The sequence below is a fragment of the Mustelus asterias genome, chromosome 9 (assembly GCF_964213995.1).
Source record: "Mustelus asterias chromosome 9, sMusAst1.hap1.1, whole genome shotgun sequence".
NCBI classification, from domain to species: Eukaryota; Metazoa; Chordata; class Chondrichthyes; order Carcharhiniformes; family Triakidae; genus Mustelus; species Mustelus asterias.
Window position 1 is genome coordinate 81,939,604 of NC_135809.1, and position 20,802 is coordinate 81,960,405.

General features: G+C 41.3%; 1 protein-coding gene and 1 pseudogene across 12 annotated transcripts in view; both read left to right on the forward strand.

Annotated features, from left to right (window-relative positions):
• atg13 (ATG13 autophagy related 13 homolog (S. cerevisiae)) overlaps window positions 1-19,174 on the forward strand; it is an 86,088-nt gene extending 66,914 nt beyond the window's left edge. For all 12 annotated transcript variants that reach the window (XM_078220437.1, XM_078220429.1, XM_078220440.1 and 9 more), the window contains 6 exons: window positions 2,435-2,574; window positions 4,179-4,296; window positions 9,385-9,462; window positions 11,822-11,935; window positions 15,835-15,963; window positions 17,564-19,174. In XM_078220437.1, coding sequence (XP_078076563.1) covers window positions 2,435-2,574; window positions 4,179-4,296; window positions 9,385-9,462; window positions 11,822-11,935; window positions 15,835-15,963; window positions 17,564-17,641 — 657 coding nt within the window. In that variant the 3' untranslated portion in view covers window positions 17,642-19,174. The remainder of the gene's footprint in view (window positions 1-2,434; window positions 2,575-4,178; window positions 4,297-9,384; window positions 9,463-11,821; window positions 11,936-15,834; window positions 15,964-17,563) is intronic.
• LOC144499307 (U2 spliceosomal RNA) lies at window positions 2,592-2,801 on the forward strand (annotated as a pseudogene).
• Window positions 19,175-20,802: the final 1,628 nt, after the last annotated feature.

Consider the following 20,802-nt stretch of genomic DNA (forward strand, 5'->3'; position numbering starts at 1 on the left):
GATTTAAAGCCCCCCGAAACATATCTGTGTCATTTCACCCCCTTTGTCACTGTGACTTGAGCATATATTTTGCCTCACTTCTATTTGAAGGCGAATGCAGCAAAATGGGACAGGAGGATAAATTTGTAGTTTGACATGCTACTTTTAAAACAAAAAAATAATGTTGTTGTTCTACAGTAGATTTTACATCAGATAAAAATCTAATAACAGCACTTGAAGCCCCTCCACTCATCATCAACTATTCATAATTTTGAAGCTACGATCGCCTTGCCATAAGATTTTTTATTGTCAGAATTGACCATTCGCCACTGTGCCTGCTACTCCTGCCTCTTTAGAAAATGTCGGTCCCCACTGTAATATTATGCTCACCCCTTGAAAACTCTTCTTCCACAGAGGATGATGATTTGAATTCCCTGCATACAGAACTCATGACTGCTTAACTGTCTAATCAGCACATCACACAATTCTCAATCACATTGAAGGGTCATCATTTTGCACTTGAGCAACAGAGGAGCTACTAGTGTTAGTTATTCATAACAACGAAAATAACTTGCATTTATATTGCACCTTTAACATAGTAAAGCACTTCATGAGAATTTTGTCAAACAAAATTTTGTCACCAAGCCTGATATGGTGATATTAAGGCAGATGTCCAAAAGCCTGATCATAGAGGAAGAAGCGAAAATGGTAGAAAGAGTGGTGGAGAGGCGATGATGTTTAGAGAGGTGAGACCTTGGCAGCTGATATCATTCACGCCTGCTTCAAACGGTGAATCAGCCCACTAAAGATATTGTCTTCTCTGCAGTGTGTGGCAATATATATAAATGAGAAACGGATTCAAAAAAATTAGTTTCAAACTAACATTTCTTCATGTATGTTTTCGATTAAGAAGGATGGAATTGTTCTATCAAATTAATAAATTAGTCCATTTGCAATTGAAAGAATGTACAAATTACAGCATTGTGACATAATGTGTACTCATTCAAATGAGCCAAGCAGCCCTGTCTTGCTAGTGCCAAGGGCACTAATAAAAACATATAGTGCAACTTTGTTAATTGAGATGGCCATTTGCAATTTGTGCTGCACAACATATTGCCAATGTGTTTTAACTGTGATATTTCAAATGTCAAATAACTAAATACAGAGTTGGTGCAGACTCGATGGGCCGGATGGCCTCTTTCTGCACTCTAGGAATTCTATGGTTATATTCACTGCATAGATTTCCCAAAATACATGTACCTTGGTAGGAGTGGATAAAGATGTGCATAATTGACTTCCTGAAGACTTGTGTGTCACAATGACTTGAATATGAAATGTTAGAAGTAAACATTTCAAAATAATCAATTGGTTGACTTATGTCTACGTCCTAACTGTTCTGGACAATAAAAAACATAGTCACCAGAAAGTAACTGGAAGAATTCAGTACCCATATGGATAGAGTTGAAGGTTTTGAGTACAATTCCTAGTTCTAATTGAGTTGGCTGTACTCGCCCTATCCAAAAACTGGTATGTTAGAGTTTCTGGCTGACTGGCAAGGAGTACTAAATCAGCCACTTAGCCTGGGGAGCAAGCAGCTCCTGCCTCCACTTCACTGCTAAGTTTCCTGACAGCTGGAATATCTGTGCAGCACAAGTTAATTTCAAATCAGGCTCCCAGTTTTACTGTAGGAGTCCAGTTTAAATCTGTTAATAAGCACCTTGCCTCTCCACAGTGGAATATTTGAACGCCCCAATATTTGCCAGCATAAAAATATTGTGTTGAATTGTGCACATTTGGCATTTTAAACCCAACCCTTCTGCCATCCTGGGAGTTTAATATCGAGATTATGGGCAGGACTTTACAGCCTCGCTTGACCCAAGACCGGAAAATCCCACCCGAAGCCAACAGACATTCCCATTTCTGCCCCTTGCCCACTCCGATTCCTGTGGAGGGCGGGGCGGTAGAATTCTGGTGTATATGTTTGCAGTCTGCCCCCACCTCCCCTGTATGTTATTCCTCCCTCTTTAGATATCTTTGTGCTCCTTAGTGACTAAGAAGACGAGGTATCCCTCCATTAACTGGGATTCTATTGTCCATTAATTGAACAATGAAGTTTCCCTGCTCTTCCTCCCTGTCCCCAATTCCCCCAATATCTGCATATTGCTTCCCCAAATTGTGCAACCAAAATAGAGACCCTCACTGTGAAATTAAATCCAAGGTGTACCAACACACTATGACCAATTCTGCGTGTTATCATTAGTGGAATAAAGTATTCAAGGCAAGAATTCAAACTTGCATACAGCTAATTGTTTGAATAATCCTTATTTGTAATTCTATATTACTACAACAGCATTGTGCTTCAGTCTAATGCTCAAACAATATATTGTAACTGGAAATTAGTTAAAGCTTCCATAGTTAATTATTTGTTTTCAAATCTTGCCTATTTTTATCCTAGATGATAGTTCCTAGTAAAGAAGGAGGTATACCTGTTTTGCCTCTACATCCTGCTCCTGGTACCCAGGCTGACCATGATAGGGTCCCTCCCTGTAATTCGACAGATATGAATCAACACGTGGCAGCAACACCTTCTAGCAGGTACTTTTAGAATGAGCATCGCTTCTCGGCCTTTTGGCTAAGATCAAGTGTAGTATGGATTGGATGCTGCACTTGGTTGAGGTCATTGGGTTACATTGAAGCTTCATATGTTTCATATGAAGCTATTTTTAAAAGCGGCATCTCGGCCTTTTGGCTAAGATGCAAATGAGCTCAAGTCTTGGAGGAGGAACCTCCCCCTTCTCCAATCAGCTTGGCTCATGTAGATCAGGCCCAGGACAGGGTGGTTTGGTCGCTCGCCCTGTCTTGTCAGCCTGGATCTGAAATGTCTCAACTTGTTGAGACTCTGAATTGGATTTGATTTGATTGAATTGGAAAAGTATTTTTTTAAAAATTCTGATTGATTGAGGAGATGCTTATAGAATTCTGCATAACTGAAATCAAATTTGTAAAGGTGCGAAACCCTGATTGAAACTTGGCAGGCAAATCCTTGGGCCTGGATCAGTATAAAGTATAATGAGCACCAAACTAGGGAAACTACATTTAAATCTGGCTGCCTCTCTATTTCCATTAGCTAATAGGGCCCTTCAGCTAAAGCTACTCCCAGATCAGTCCCATGAAATAATATCACAAACTTTAAGATAACTTATTTCAAGCCAATGTGAAACGGAATAACTGTGATTTAGGTGTAGAGCTGCACACTTGACCTACAGATCTAGCATGATTAAATTTATTCCCCATCTTACATAATTCATTTATAAGTTGTCCACAATGAAAATGATTGTAAATTAATTCACAAATATTTTGGTGTTATTGTTTACAGCAGTACAACTGTTTTTTTTAGTGTTTTAACTATTTCAACAAATTGAAGTGAAATCAGTCCTCTCAGAGTAGCTGATTTAGAGGCGGAGAGATTGCCTGACCATTCTTTCAGATTCTGTTCGTGGAATGTGTTTAAAAATATTTTTCTCCAAATTGTTAGATAATATCTTGCATTGAGCTCTTGGTCCTTTATTGAAATGGTTACATCTGTCATAGCATCATCACTCTGATGTACTCTTGAACCCAGATCAAATAAAGACTAAACTAAAGTCTGTTCTTTCCCTCTGTGCCAGAGGCAAAAGCTTTAAGGAAAATAAATACACACCGCCTCAATTTTGCTCTCTGGGTTCAAGTCTCCACTGCAGAATAACCTAAAAATTGAAAGTTTGTCAAACTTGATTAGACCAATGGAAAATTGATGCTTTTATTTTCAAATACATTTACTTTCATGGTGAGAGGCATTTATAATGTATTCAACAGGTAGCAAGACTTGATTAGCTGTTAAGACTCGCATTCCAACCATTATCTTGTAATTGAGTTTGTGTCTATATATGCCCTGTTCTTGAAACAAATCCTACACTTACCTGATGAAGGAGCAGCGCTCCGAAAGCTTGTGCTGCCAAATTAATCTGTTGGACTTTAACCTGGTGTTGTGAGACTACTTACTTCAATCTGTTCAACACCTGATCTGGTATGAGGAGGGAGTTCCAGTCACCCAAACTGAAATTTCTCATCTAGATGAACACAAGAAAATAGCAATTACACCATTGACAAACATATTTCACACATGTACTGATCGGTTTTCCCTCTTTTTGCTTTTAAAGTGGTGAAACAGAATTGTTATCAAAGAGCAGTGAAGGGAAGAGTGGAACGCCACAAGATGCACTAGAGACCACCTTTACCAGGAAAGTGGGAGCATTTGTTAACAAATCAGCCAATCAGGTATGATTCTAAGCAGTAGCATTTCCAGTCAAATAGTTTGTCTCCTCTGAACACCAGATTATCAACACATTTCTCTATATTAGGAATCAGTCCTGTAGGTTTAAGTGTTATGACATTGCTTCGCCAGATAATTTATGAACTTCCCATGACTTTTTTTATCTCAAATTTACATACTCATTATGACACAGTGGTTAGCACTGCTGCCTCACAGCGTCAGGGACCCAGGTTCGATTCCGGCCTTGGATGACTGTCTGCATGGAGTTTGCACGTTCTCCCCATGTCTGCGTGGGTTTCCTCCGGGTGTTCCAGTTTCCTCCCACACTCCAAAGATGTGCGGGCTAGGTTGATTGGCCATGCTAAATTGCCCCTTGGTGTTGGGGTAATAGGGTAAATACGTGGTGTTGAGGGGATAGTGTCTGGGTGGGATTGTTGTCGGTGCAGGCTCGATGGGCCAAATGCACTGTAGGGATTCTATGATCAATTCTGCTGTTTTGGTCACTTTTTTCAAACCCTCCCTCTTTTTACACAAATACATATTGTGTTGTAATGTGAAAGTTTCATCACTGTGATCTTCAAGTGATCGCTGGTGTGTGAACATAAGAACATAATGCTGCAGAAAGATACCAGCTGGTCTACCAGGCACAGTCCATACTGTCATAGTGTAATTTATGCACACCATGCCCCCATCACCATTCAAGTTAACTTGGGGGAAAGGAACTCTGGTAAATTCATCTCTGGTTCTCAAACAAGCTGCAGCAGACTACATTGACTGGAATGCATCTGTCACCTCCTGGCAAACCCCTTTCCCCTACCTCACTGTATTTACATTCTATGTCCGGTTATGTTGGCCACATTCAGCAGCTCATCCAGCTCCCGTTTGAATGTTTGTAGTAAATCTGTACCATTACATTTGTTGGCAGCTTCTTTCAGAGGTCAACGACTTTCTTCAAAGAGAAATAACATGCAAACTAATTCTGTACTTATGAAACTTGTACCATGGGGCGGCACGATGGCACAGTGGTTAGCACTGCTGCCTCATAGCGCCAGGGACCCGGGTTCAATTCCTGGCTTGGGTCATTGTCTGTGCGGAATCTGCACATTTTCCCCGTGTCTGCATGGGTTTCCTCCAGGTGCTCCAGTTTCACAGTCCAAAAGATGTGTCGGTTAGGTGTATTGACCATGCGGAATTCTCCCTTAGTGTACCTGAACAGGCGCTGGACTGTGGCGATTCAGGGATTTTCACAGTAACTTCATTGCAGTGTTAATGTAAGCCTACTAATAAATAAATGTCACTAATAAATAAATGTTGCCTAATTCTGATTTATCTGGTTCAAACAACTCATCCATTTTAACTGAATCTCATCCTTACTTTATTTTTAAAGACCTCAATTTATCTTTCCGAGTTCAAAACTTCAATTCTCTCTAAGCCCATCATGATAATAAGGTTATTATCGAGTGGCCTACACTGAAATTTTTCTTGGAACTCTATGTCACCTGTCATGTGAGAGGGCAAATCTGAACACAGTACGGTAAAGTCCAGCCATTTGCAAGGGTCATGTACCTGTGAAACAGGGAAGCAGCAAAATCATGAACACACTCTGACGGCTGTTCACGAACAATGAACATGCTTTTCAATGAGACACAATTAGATAGATAGGTTCCAGCAATGCAAGGGCACTATTGGTTTGTGCACTCTACAGCAAACCGTGGTGCAGTACCTGTATACAACAGACGAGGGAGTCTCTGAGCAATACCTCTGTGAAGATTTCAAAATTGAACAGAGCAGTTACTGCAGCTCTGGAACAGGAGACTCAGACAGTTGGAGTTAACCTCTCTCTTATGGCTGCATCTTCCTAGAGAAAGGGAGAAGAAAACGTAGACGAGTGAATGGCCCTTATACCTCTTTATATCATCTTCTAACTTGCCTACAGTTTCCCAACATTTTAATTCAGATCATTGATGAACCAAAGAACATGAAGTCTTACAACAAAACTCAATATTTTTACACGAGTAACTAGCCCCAGAGCACTTCAGAAGATAAATATCAAACAAAATTTGAAACCATGCTACATAATGAGACATTAGGACAGGTAACCTGGTCAGCGAGATAGGGTTGAAGGAGTATGTTAGAGGAGGAGAGGGGGTGTAACAAAGCAAAGAGATTTAGGGAGGGAATTTCAGAATTTGGAACCTCGGCAATGGAAGGCATGGCCACGAATAGTAGAGCAATTAAAATCAGGAATATGCAAGAGGCCAGAATGAGTGGAGGTTAGATTTCAAAGGGCTAGAGGTGGTTAAAGAGATAGGGAGGGGAATTGTCATGGAAGGATTTATAAACAAGGGTGAGAATTTTAAAATTGAGTTGCTGTTGGACCAGGAGCCAGTGTAAGCCAACAAACACACGGATGATGAGTGAACAGAACTTAGTACGAGTTAAGATCCAGGCAGCAGATTTTTGCATGTCTATGAAAGTTGGGAAATAGGAGGCTGACCAGAAGAGCATTGGAATAGTCCATTTTTTGAGGTAACAAAAGGCATCGGTGAGAGTTTTAGAAGCAAATGAGCAGTGGTAGGGTTGAAGAAGGGCAAAGTTACAGATGTAACAGTTGGCTGTTTTGGTGATGGAGCAGATGATGTGGTTAGAAGCTCATCTTGGGATCAAGTAGAATTCAAGGATTCAAATGGTCTGGTTCAATCTCAAAGTGACCACACAGAGGGATGGAATCAGTTGTGGAAAAGGAGTTTGTGACAGAAAACAACGACCTTAGTCTTTCCAGTACTTAATTGGGGAAAATTTCTGTTCATTCAACATCGGATGTCAACAAGTGGTGTAACAAATGAGAGAGAGTGAAGGGGTCGAAAGAGTTGGTGATAAGGTAACAGCATGTGGAACCTGATATGTTTTTGCATGATGTTACTGAGGGGTTAGCATATAGATGGGAAATAGGAGGGGACCAAGGATAGATCCTTGGGACACTTCAGAGGAAATGGAACAGGAATGGCAAGAGGAGACATTGCGGGTGGCCACAACAAGACAGGAAAGAATAGAACTAGATAAGGGCTGTCTCACACAATTGGATGGTGAAGGAAAGATGCTGGGGGAAAGAAACAAAGGCTGCTGATGGGCCAAGAGGACAAGGAGGAATATTTTGCTGCTGTTACATAGGCTGTCATTTGTGACTTTGAGCTTTTCAGTGCTGTGGCACTAGGGACCTCCCCTGTTAGAAACAATACCATTTAATCGCTATCTTCTGTCTACAAGATGTAACTAATACTTTATTCAACCCAAAAGCAGCCCACTAATTGCACAGTATTCAACTGTATTTAGTAGCCTTCTGTGAGTTTTTACAAGAATCTATTATTACAACCCCAGTTCACTGTCTTTTTATCTGCGCTGATTGTAACTTTCAATTCCAATAGATTTGATTTTGTAACATTCTTAAGAAGCTGCTTATCTGTTCAGATTGACTGAATGCAGTAATGTTTGTACTGAGGATATTGAGTATAGGGAAATTGCATTTATTGGCATTGTCATTATGCACAGGAGGACATTAAGCCCATCAAGTCTGTGCCAGTTCTGCATGGAGCAATTCCAGTCAGTCCCACTTCCCCACTCTAGCCCCATAGTCCTGCTTGTTTATTTCCTTTAAGTGCCCATCCAGTTTCCTTTTGAAATCATTGATCATCTTCACTTTCTCATGAGCAGCAAATTTAAGGTCATTACTACTCGCTGTGTAAAATAAGTCCTTCCATATGTTTCCTTGCAGCTTTTGTCCAAAAGCTTAAATGTGTTCCCTAGTCCTTGCCTACTAGGGAACACAGTTCCCTATCCAAACGTGTCGTAATCTTGTACACCTCTATTAAATCTCCTCTGCCCCAAAGATAACAATCCCATCATCACCAACCTAATTTTTCTACTAAAATGATTCCCTGAAACCACTCGGGTAATTTGCAACTTCTCAAAGGCCCTTCCATTCTAGCACTAGGCGCAATACTCTAGTTGTGACCTAACCAGAGTTTGATAAAGGTTCATCATAACCTCCTTGCTTGTGATTCAGTTCCTTTATTTATGCGACCCCACATCCCATAACCACTCTTCATAGCTTCAGTCACCTTCAAGATCTATGCACATGCATGCCGGTCTCTCTATCCCTGTACTCTTTAAAATTGTGCCTTTAGTCTACATTGCCTTTCCCGATCCTTACTGCCAAAATGCATTCCCTCACACTCCTCTGCATTCAATTCCGTCTGACATTTATTTGCTGTCCATTCTGCGAGCTTATCTATGTCCTGTTACAGTTGATTGGTGTCGTTGTCTTTGTTTGCCACTCTTCCAAGTTTGGTATCATTGGCAAATTTGGAAATGTTACTGTGTTCCAAAATTAAAACAAAAACTGTGGTCCTAGCACTGACCCACTGGGAGCACCACTATCTACCATCATGCAGTCTGAAAAATAACTATTTACCACGACTTGCTGTTTTCTGCCCTTGAGCCAATTTTGCCAATTGACCCTCCTATTCCATGAGACACAATTGCATTAACCTGCCTTTTATGTGCTTTCTCTCCATTGCATTTCTTTCATCAACCTTTGCTGTTACTACAAAAAAATCAATTAGATTAGCCAAACACCATGTACCTTTTGTAATCCATGCTGGCTCTCCTTAATTAACTCAAATTGATCCAAGTGCCTGTTGATTTTGCCCTGCCACCATCTTGAATAAGGATGCTGCTCCCCAGTTCTCTGGTACCTCCCCTGTATTTAGGGAAAACTGGAAGCTTATGGCAAGCCCTTCTGCTTCCTCAACCTCCACTTCCTTAAGCAACTTGGAATTCAAGTCATCTGGACCAGGTGACTACCCCACTCTGAGCCTTTTCAGCACCACCTGCCTCATGATTTTACCCCATCTATTACCTCTACCATGTTAGCACAAAGCTTTGTTGAATAATTTACCTCACAGTCAGGTGATGTTTGAAGTCAAATAAAAATGTGGATTATAACATTCATTATATATTTTTGTTACTTTCCTGCATTAAATTACTACATCTGTTCTTCAAACAAATCCCATTCTGTGTCCAATTTTCTACAGGTCATTGCTGCCAATATGGATTTACCATTTGCTGTTTTTGCACCAAAAATTGTTGAATCTGAGGACACAGATGTCATGGTGAGTCTGCCTGAGAAAATTATGGCCCATCTTAGGAAACTGGAACATAAGAGCAGGCATAGTTTTTTTTCCACCATTCAATTAGATATTGTCTGATCATCTACCTCAACGCACCTTTTTGCACTGTTCCTATATCCTTTGATGTCATTAGTATCCAGAAATCTCACAGTCCACTGAGTGGAAAATTCCAAAGATTCACCACCCTCTTGAGGAGAAATTCTTCCTAATCTCCATCTTAAATGGTCTGTCCCTTATTCTGAGACTGTGTCCCTTGGTTCGAGACTCGCCAACCAGGAGAAACGTCTTATCTACAGCTACCTTGTCACGCCCTGTAAAAAATTTTGTAAGTTTCAGAAAGAATTTTAAGTGACTTTGGTGTCTACATTGTATTTTGTTAACATAGTGGAAAAAATATCACCTTGAAAATGAAACCGGTTAACTAGTTTTCTAAAGTTTATTCTTTCATGGGATGTGGGTATCACAAACAAGGCCAACATTTGTTGCCCGTTTAATTGCTCTTGAACTGAGTGGCTTGCTAGGCTATTTCTGAGGGGGTTAAGAGCTAATCACACTGCTGTGAATCACCAAGATGGCAGACTTCCTTCCCTAAAGGAAGCTAAAGAATCAGATTGTTTTTTAGGGCAAACAGTGATGGTCACCATCACTTGTCAGATAATGTAAATCATGCATTGAATAAGATCAGAGACATGGGAGCGACGTAGTCTAAAGGATTAATGTTAAATATGTAAATAAATGGTCTACATCATCAGTGTTATACGATCACATGACAACAGAGTATGCAGAGAGATGTGAAGTCATGTGCTAAGCCTTATACTGTACATAGTTGAATGTTCAAAAAAAGGTAAAGTTTACCAACAGCCTCCAGCAGTCTATCAATCCTTACCAAGGGCACACCAAGACCCACAACGATGATAACAAGATTTCTGAGACCACATTTTAATTCCAGAATTATTAATTTAGTTTAAATTTCACCAGCTACACTGATGTGATTTGAGCCTGTGTTTCCAGAGCATTTACCCGAGCCTCTGGATTAATAGTCCAGTGACATCACGCTAAGTCACCATCTTCCCAATTGCTATTGCCTGGTCAAACCAGTGAGCAAAGGCTTCAGTTTAGTTCATGGGAATGTGATTACCTCCCAGGTCACTATTGCAGATGTCTAGTGGCTTGCAGACTTAGATTCACTAGGACTTACCTAAATTACGATCAATCCTTTCTAACTTTGCATTTTATTTACTTTCTGACCTATGTATAAACACTTTGGGGCAATCTTACCAAAAGAATTCTCAGTCCAGGATGGGTATGTAAACAGGAGAGTTTCTGATCCGTTTTTGGTCGAGTTTAAATCTGCTATCCTATGCACTTAGAGTGAAAAAAATGCTCAGAAACAGTTTCTCATCTGTCGGGGAGGGGGTGGAGCTTAAATCACCCAAACACTGGCTGGGAGCAGCCAGTGGACGAAATTGGACGAAATTGCACATATGCAGGTCCCTAGCAGCAGAGGTCTGTCACTCAGCCTCTGCTACTCTCCGGGCAGACTCGATGGCCTCCCATTCTACTGTGAGGCCATCATGACTGATCTTTGTTGCTGGGGACTCGCTGTGATTCTCGCCAGACAGAACCTCTCCTGGCAAGACCACAGAGGCAAGTGAGCCCAGACGATACCGTCCTGGGCTCATTAAATCTATGCGGAATAAGATTTAAATATTATTGAAATAAATTATTCAGCCGCATGCCAGAAATGGGCGCAAGGCTTATCACATTGGATATCCCGTGTTGTTAAGATCACGAGAGGCCAGAAATTGGGTCTGAACCTAATTTCTTGGCTGTCATGCGATCTTTCCGTTTTGCTCTGCACGTTGGCCTGCAGGGCGCAACAGTAAGATCGCCTCCTTCAAGTCAACAAAACAAAGAATGCTTCCTCTGCAACTGCCTCAAGCCAGTGATGTTAGAATATAGTTTTGTCTTACCAAAATGTTTCACTATATCTTAAGTTTGCAAGAAATGTTCCAATATGCCAAGTTATTACTGTAAGGGTGTACAAGCTGTTCCCAGACCTCTTCTCGTGGTGCAGTGTCTTTTGCTGTCTGGAGAAGTGTGAAATTAGCCCCTAGTATCCTTGACTACTGCTGTCCACAATCTCCTGAAAATCAGATATGAAATCTAGCATTCACTACATGCCAGGTAATAACCACACCCACATGTCACTCAGATGCAGCATCTTAGTGTCCCATCTGGCTGTCACCCAGGTTCTTACTTTTGTTGGACAATTTGCCTAAATGCGACTGATAATCTATTATATCTAAGTTGGTGGTATCTTTCCATTTTATTAATTCAGGTAAATCCACCAGATTCCCCTACCCCAGAATCGCCTCTGCATGCCAGTCTTCATTCAGACCAGTCCAGTGGGAGCAGTGGCCTCACACAGGATGAATTTGTTATGGTGGAACTAGTAAGTCATTTACATATGGCATTTTGGGGAACTGTTGTTAATAATTCATTTGATATAACATGTCACATTACCCACATTGTAAAATTATATGAATATTTCTGCAGGTGTTAAATTTTGAGCCTTCTGAAAATTATACAACAAAAAAGAAAGTCATTTGGCCCATCATGCCTGAATCAATAAAAATGTTTTTGTTATTTTTGTTTTAATATTTGTGGTTCAATATTGTTTTCACTGGTCCAACACCATCTGTGAGAAGGCAATAAACCAACTGCAAAAAGGAATGCCTATTCCTTCAATGATTTATCCAGTGAGGTCAGTAAGGGCGGCACGGTAGCACAGTGGTTAGCACTGCTGCTTCACAGCTCCAGGGACCTGGGTTCGATTCCCGGCTTGGGTCGCTGTCTGTGTGGAGTTTGCACATTCTCCTCGTGTCTGTGTGGGTTTCCTCCGGGTGCTCCGGTTTCCTCCCACAGTCCAAAGATGTGCGGGTTAGGTTGATTGGCCATGCTAAAAATTGCCCTTAGTGTCCTGAGATGCGTAGGTTAGAAGGATTAGTGGGTAAAATATGTAGGGATATGGGGGTAGGGCCTGGGTCGGATTGTGGTCGGTGCAGACTCGATGGGCCAAATGGCTTCTTTCTGTACTGTCGGGTTTCTATGATTCTATGAGGAGGATCTCCAGTTTGATTCCCAGATCTTAAGTGACTTGATATGGGCACTTCAATTTACCTCTTGTGTTGGGGAGCTAAATAAGCTGTGGTTCCAGCTCCTGATTATTATCCAGTGTCCCTGCTGAAATTGTGCAACCATAAGAGTTCAGCCAAGAGCCAGATTAGGTATATCTGTGATTCACAGTGGGATTGAATAAATAACAAATAAGTGATCACCACAACTGGACAGCATCCAAGATCCATAGAACCATGCCCTGGCGAGATAAAGTGACAAATAGGAAAGTGAGTTTTTACAAAATGGGCAAGTGGAAAGGTATTGGCCTTGTGGAGACTCAATCATTGCTGCACGTACATAAGTTGTTCAGATCGATGCCTTACTGATTGTTTAAAGTGTCCATCTAGTTAATGAATCTTTTTGAATAAAATTTTCAACACCCACCTTCCCAGAGAATGTTTATTCATCAATCGCCATCTTTCCCTGTTAACATGCCTAAGATTGGAACTTGCCTTAATGAGAATTACAAGCTAAAATCCCATCCTATCCCGACATTCCATGATGCAGTGTATTGAAAGTACTACTTGAGCTGTACAGATTTTTGATATCTCTTGTAACATATTCTGATCAGATTGAGAAACGGGAAAGAGATTAAAAAGCATGTGCTGTTCAACACAACAGATTTGTTCTTTACACAGACATTGTAAATGACCATGTATGCACTGTACATTCTAGTTAACCTTCTGAATGAAACTTTTGCACAGATGCTCCCTGAATCTCAAGATCAACACAGAGATGTTCCTGGCCTCCACAGCCCTATAGCATTCCTCACATTTAAAAAACACGGAAGAAAGGGAATAAATCAGTGTAGAAAATTGGGAAGGCAAAAGCAGTCATAGTGGGGTTTTTAGAAAGCTATGAAAGCAGAACATAAAGTTTATTTTAAATCATAAATATTCTACGCTCTAATCCATATCTATGTTTTTTAGTTCTGGATCTTAAATATTCGAAGAGTTTCTTTGTATTTATTTTCCCATCTCTTCATAATCTTAAACATCTCTATTGATTCGCCCCTTAAATCTCCTTTGTTCTGCTTAAAACGCAGCCTATTTTCGAAGCCTTTTGTAATTATGTTTTCTTTTATCAGCTTGCATCTGAACAAATCTGTGCTGTGCCTTCTCTATTTTTTAACATCATTTCTATAGTTTGGAGACTAAAACTACAGATAATACAGTAAAGGTTTATGTAGATGTACCATTACCCCTCAGCTTTATATTCTATACTCTTACTGTAAAACCTAAAATGTCATCTTTTTTTCCTACTTGGTTTATTCACTTGAGATGCTGCTTTTAATGTCTTGTGAACCTGAATTCAAATCAGGTTCACAGCACCTTCCACAGTACCTATCAAGTACTCTTCCACAGCACAATGGCAAAACAAACAGCCCTGTCGACCCTCAAATTCCTCCTTACTAACATCTGGGGGCTCGTGCCAAATTGGGAGAGCTGTCTCACAGACTAGTCAAGCAACAGCCTGACATAGTCATCCTCACGGAATCATACCACACAGGTAATATCCCAGACACGACCATTACCATCCCTGGATATGTCCTGTCCCACTGGCAGGACAGACCCAGCAGTGGCACAGTGGTGTATAGTCAGGAGGGAGTTGCCTTGGGAGTCCTCAACATTGACTCTGGACCCCATGAAGTCTCATGGCTTCAGGTTAAACATGGGCAAGGAAAGCTCTTCCTGGTTACCACGTACCGACCTCCTTCGGATGATGAATCAGTATTCCTCCACATTGAACAAGACTTGGAGAAAGCACTGAGGGTGGCAAGGGTGCAAAATGTGCTCTGGGTGGGGGATTTCAATGCCCACCACCAAGAGTGGCTCAGCAACAGCACTACTGATCGAGCTGGGTGGGTCCTAAAGGATAGAACTGCTAGACTGGGTCTGCGGCAGGTAGTGAAGGAACCAAAAAGGAGGGAAAAACATACTTGACCTCATCCTTACCAATCTGCCAACTGCAGATGCATTTGTCCACGACAATATCGGTAAGAGTGACCAGCACACAGTCCTTGTGGAGCCAAAGTCCCGCCCATTGAGAATGACCTCCATCGTGTTGTGTGCACTATCAGCATGCTAAATGGGACAGACTTCAAACAGATCTAACAACTCAAGACTGGGCATCCATGAGGCACTGTGGGGTAGCACAGGCAGCAGAACTGTACTCCAGCACAGTCTGCAACCTAATGGCCCAGCATATCCCCCACTCAACCATTACCATCAAACCAGGGGATTAACACTGGTTCAATGGAGAATGCAGGAGGGCATGCCAGGCGCAGCTCCAGGCATACCTAAAGACGAGGTGTCAACCTAGTAAAGCTACCAAACAGGACTGCTTGCATGTCAAAGAGCATAAACGGCAAGCGATAGACCGAGCTAAGCGATCCCACAACCAATGGATCATATCCAAACTCTGCAGTCCTGCCACATCCAGTCAGGAATGGTGGTGGGCAATTGAGCAACTCACTGGAGGAGAGGCCCCACAAACATCTCCATACTCAGTGAAGGAGGAGCCCCGCACATCAGTGCAAAAGATAAGGCTGAAGTATTCACAGCAATCTTTAGCCAGAAGTGCCGAATGGATGATCCATCTCGGTCTCCTCCAGTGGTCCCCAACATCACAGATGCCAGTCTCCACCCAATTCGATTCGCTCCACGTTAAAGCCACATGTTGGGAACTTAGAATTTTTGGGAGAATCCCGGCCCGTGTAATGTTATAATGCAACTAACTCGTTTAAGTAGATAGCCCATTAGAGAAGTAGATGCTTTCTGCATCCAGTATTGTTTATTAGCTACCTCAGAAAAGTAAGACCGTACCCAGACCATCACTGATTAACATCAGTTTTTTATACACACTTTCCATTTAAAATATAAAATAATGTAACAGTACTGTTCCTATTTTTCACTTTTTGAGCTGCATTTCTATCACTCTCCATCCAATCGGCTGTAATCAAAGAGTACACCTTAAATGTTGATCTGTATGTCTCTTATCAAAAGCTTACCAAGCTACTGTTTACCAATAATTTCTCATTTCATACTTGTCTCTGCTGGTGCTGTATTTTCAGATGAAGTTAAGTAGCCAGTTTATGTTCACATTGTTTTACATTTAACATGCTTAAATTATGAAGCTAAATGCAACATTTTTCTCTTCTCATCTGTGGTTTAGAAGCCAGCCTTTTCCAAGGATGATTTCCTACCTATGGACCTGGGCACATTTTATAGGGAATTTCAAAATCCTCCTCAATTGAGCAGTCTCTCCATTGACATCAGTGCTCAGTCAATGGCCGAGGACCTGGTAAGAACATACTTACGGACTTGTAATATGAATATATAAATCATTTGCATGTATAGTGCAAAATCTGAAGAACAGGACGGAAACCATAACAGTTCCTTACTTTGGCCAATTGCCATTTGGCTGTAGTTTGATAAACCATAAATATGTGCTCACCTCTCCTCATTGTATCATATCTGTAATATCATAATTGTATTTTTCTTACCTGTTGGAGAGGAGGGAGGAGGTAGCGAGTATTCCCAAGTACGTATAGTTTATTGAGTCAGAGCATAGAGCCAAAATGGCTGACCTGCCCAAGGATGTAAAACTATCAGCATTTTAATGATGCAGTATTTTGCATTAGCCTGTTCTTTTGTAAATTCATAAAATAAAAACAGAAGGTGCTAGAAAATCTCAGGTCAGGCAGCATCACTGGAGACACAAACTGAGTTAACATTTTGAGTTCAATATGATTCTTCTTCGGAACTCGAGTAGAGTCAAGTGTTTTAGATTACTTGTAGTGGAATTAATGTGTTCCATGTTGCAATGTTGCTTCAACTTCCTAATTTCATTTTCTACTTTCTCCTCCTGCGCGCAGTTCTGCTAAGATAGGGCAGCATTATTGTTTAGGCAATGGAGTTCACCACCATGTCAGTTTGGAGGAGATGCACTTGGAGAGATGATTCCCCTGCCTATTTCCTCCGTTTCTCTCCACCACCCCTGCCCCACTTTCCCTGCGTACAGTTAATTGACTTACTATCATCTGACACATTTTTGAATCGCAAAGTCAAACGTGGCCATTTACTATGATGAGAGTGACTGGCATACATGAAACTTCACCCTAAGGGAGAAGCAGGTGATCACCCTAGCTGATGTACTGAAATGCTTGGCTCTGGGACGAATTTATTAGTTATCTGGGCTGATAAATTCAATTCAGTCAGTAGGAGAGTCCCTATAGAAAAACGTAACAGAACTGGGGTGGGACAGGGTAGCTCCTTTGAAAAGGATCTGTGAAAGGAGAAAAGAGCCACTCTTGCTGCATGTATGCCCATTCGTGAGAATAGGAGCAACCCTCCTCAGAGCAGCTATTTTTTTGTGTGTGAGCTTGCATGAGAAATGGACAGTTGAGTATAGTATCAGACATCTGCTGATGCTTGTGAAGCTGCATCAAAGTAGGTGTCAACGTCTTTAGGAGGGAAGCATTAAAGATGGTGAATCAGGTGGGTGGACAAAAGGGATGACATATGGAATTCTTGAATTGCATCTGACTATTTAAAGGAACGTTTTCCAGAAGGAACACGAGAAAATTGTTCAGCATTTATCTTGATATTTAAGATAGTTCTTTTTAATGGAGAAAGCCATTTTTGATCAATTCAAAATACATGAATATCTGTTGAAATGAACAGACTTTGAGATGTTAAAATATGGTTTATTGGGTATTGCCATGGACCAAAGGAAACTGCAAGGAAATGCTGATTAAAATAGCACTTCAAAAGTGCCATAAAATTTTTAACATCCACCTGACTCATCGGGACAGGTGGATGAGGTCTTAGTTTAACATCAGCTGAAGAACAATGATTTCAACTCTCTGAAACATTTTATTCATTTTATCTCTTTGCCCCAGGATTCCTTGCCTGAGAAGCTAGCAATCTATGAGAAGAATATGGAGGAGTTTGATGCCTTTGTAGATACTCTGCAGTAACCATCAACAGTATCTTATCCTGCTTCAGGAACTATCCCTGCAGCAAGTACCGAAGTTGAGAGTTGTTTTTCTTCTGCTATAAATAAATGTATATATTTTTAGAAGTACAGAATCCCCTTATTTCTATTAGATGTTCTATCTGCAAACTATAAGTACATTTTCTAGTTGTACTCACTGATTTGCTGATGTAATTGAAAAGTGAGAGTCTACCTTAATTTACTGTACACAACTGTGTAAATATCTTGTAAAGCCAAGCAATATTTAATCACTTCATTTGTTTATATTGAACTGGGAGGTTTTGTGTTTTTCTTGCAAGCCTGGTTGTATTCAAAGGATGGATTGTAATTTAAGGTACAGCATGTTGTTTCTGACCTTGTAATTTGTAGCTTGTCACTTCACTGTAGAAAAATAAAAGACAAAATGCAGCTGGGGCGAGTGCCAGCTTGGACCTCTTGGTGATAAAGGTGTAAATGTATTTCCTGTTTAGAATCAAAAATATTATAATGAGCTTTTCCCTGTTGCTGCACAAATGTAAACTAAAAATCAAGAAATACTTGCATATATTTTACACTTATCTTGTCACCGAAATGTCAAGATGGATACGAACAAAGAGCAGGAGTGGGTCATTCAGCCCCTCAAGCCTGCTCTGCCGTTCAATAAGATCATGGCTGACCTGATAGTAACCTCAAATCCGCATCCTGCCTCCTCCCGATAACCTATCACCCCCTTGCTTACCAAGAATCTATCCACCTCTGCCTTGGGAATACTCAAAGACTCTGTTTGCACTTCCTTTTAAGGAGGAGAGTTCCAATAACTCACGACCCTCTGAGAAAGAATGTCACCTCATCTCTGTTTTAAATGGGCGACCCCTTATGTTTAAACAGTGACCCTTAGTTCTAGATTCTCCCACTAGAGGAAACATCCTCTTCACATTCACCCTGTCAAGATCCCTCATACTCTTCTAAACTCCAGCGGATACAAGTATAGCCTGGCCAATCTTTCATAGAATTATAGAATCTCTCAGTGCAGAAGGAGGCAATTAGCCCCATCGAGTCTGCACCGACCACAATCCCACCCAACCCCATCCCCATAACCCTATGTATTTATCCTAGCTAGTCCCACTGACACTAAGGGCAATTTAGCATAGCTAATACACCTAACCCACACATCTTTGGAGAGTGGGAGAAAACCGGAGCATCCGGAGGAAATCCACACAGGCACGGGGAGAACATGCAAACCCCACATAGACAGTGACCCGAAGCCAGAATTGAACCTGGGTCCCTGGCGTTGAGGCAGCAGTGCTAACCACTGTGCCACCTTGCCGCCCTCATAAGACAACTTGCCCATTCCTTGTGTTAGTCTGGTAAACCTTCTCTGAACTGTTTCAAGTGCATTTACATCGTTCCTTAAATAAGGTGACCTATACTGTGCTGATTACTCCAGATGTGGTCTCACTAGTGCTCTGTATAACTGAAACTTATCTCCCTACTTTTGTATTCCATTCCTCTCGCAATAAATGATAACATTCTATAAGCTTTCCTAATTACTTGCTGTACCTGCATACTAGCCTTTTGCAATTCAAGCACTAGGACATCCAGATCTCTGCATCTCAGAGCTCTGCAATCTCTCACCATTTAGATTTTTCATCTGAAGCTGCTTTTTTATTCTTCCTGCCAAAATAGACAATTTCACAATTTCCCACGTTGTACTCCAGTTTTCAGATTTTTGCCCACTCACTTAACCTATCAATATATTTTTGTAGCTCCCTTGTCTCCGCTTCATAACTTACTTTCCTACTTATCTTTGTGTCATCAGCAGATTTGGCAACCATCCCCATTTATCCAAGCCATTTATATAAATTGTAAACAGTTGAGGTCCCAACACTTTTTGCCAACGTGAAAAGTCCATCAGGAACCTGGGAATTGTCAGCCCGCAGACCCAACAATTTATTCAGTATCAGGTAAGGTAAAGCCTCAGGTGACCATAGGCTGCTCTCCCTTTGGAGAATCACCACAGCTCAAGTGAGGGGCAAAGTTGAGAAGGTGGGGCTTTCATGAACAACCTCAGCCGCTACAGGAATTGAACCCGCACTGTTGGTGCCGCTTCACCTCACAAACCAACCATCCAGCCAACTGAGCTAACCGACCCCCAGTACTACTTCTCTGGTGATTGTAATTTCCCAGAGCTCCTCCTTCCCTTCCATTTTCCTGGTTTGTAGCTGCTTCTGTGATGTTACTTGTTTCCTCTGTAGTGAAGGCTGATGCAAAATACTTGTTCAATTCATCTGCCATCTCCTTATAGAATCATTGGAATCCTACAGTGCAGGAGGAGACCATTCAGCTCATCGAGCCTGCACCAACCATAATCCCACCCAGGCCCTATCCCCATGACCCCATGCATTCACGCTAGCTAGTCCCCCTGACACTAAGGGGCAATTTAGCCTGGCCAATCCACCTAACCTGCACATCTTTGGACTGTGGAAGGAAATCGGAGCACCCGGAGAAAACCCACACAGACACGGGGAGAATGTGCAAACTCCACACAGGCAGTGACCCAAGCCGGGAATCGAACCTGGGTCTCTGGCACTGTGAGGCAGCAGTGCTAACCACTGTGCCACCTTGCCTCCTTGTTTTCTATTATCAATTTTCCAGACTCACTTTCTCTAGGGCCAACTCTCACTTTAAGTTTTTTTAAATTATAGAAAATCTTACTATCTTATTACTGGCTACTCTTGTGCTCTATTTTTTCCCTCATTAATCTTTTCATCATCTATTGCTGTTCCTTATATTCTGTCCAATCTACTGACCTTTCACCTGTCTTTGCACAATTATATGCTTTTTCTTTAAGTTTGATGCTATTTTTAACCTTTCCAGTTAACCATGATGGTATGCACAATACCAGGTCTAGTATAGTCTGCTGACTGGTTAGCTCCAGAACATGCTGTTCTAAGAAACTATCCCAAAGGAATCTATGAACTCCTCATCTGGGCTACTTTTGCCTATCTGACACTTCCAGTCCATATATAGATTAAAATCTCCCTTGATTATCGCCATGTCTTTCTGACAAGCTCCCATAATTTCTTCTTTCAGGCTACCCCCTACCATATGGTTGCTATTAGCCGTTTAGCTCAGTTAGCTGGACAGTTGGTTAGTGATGCAGAG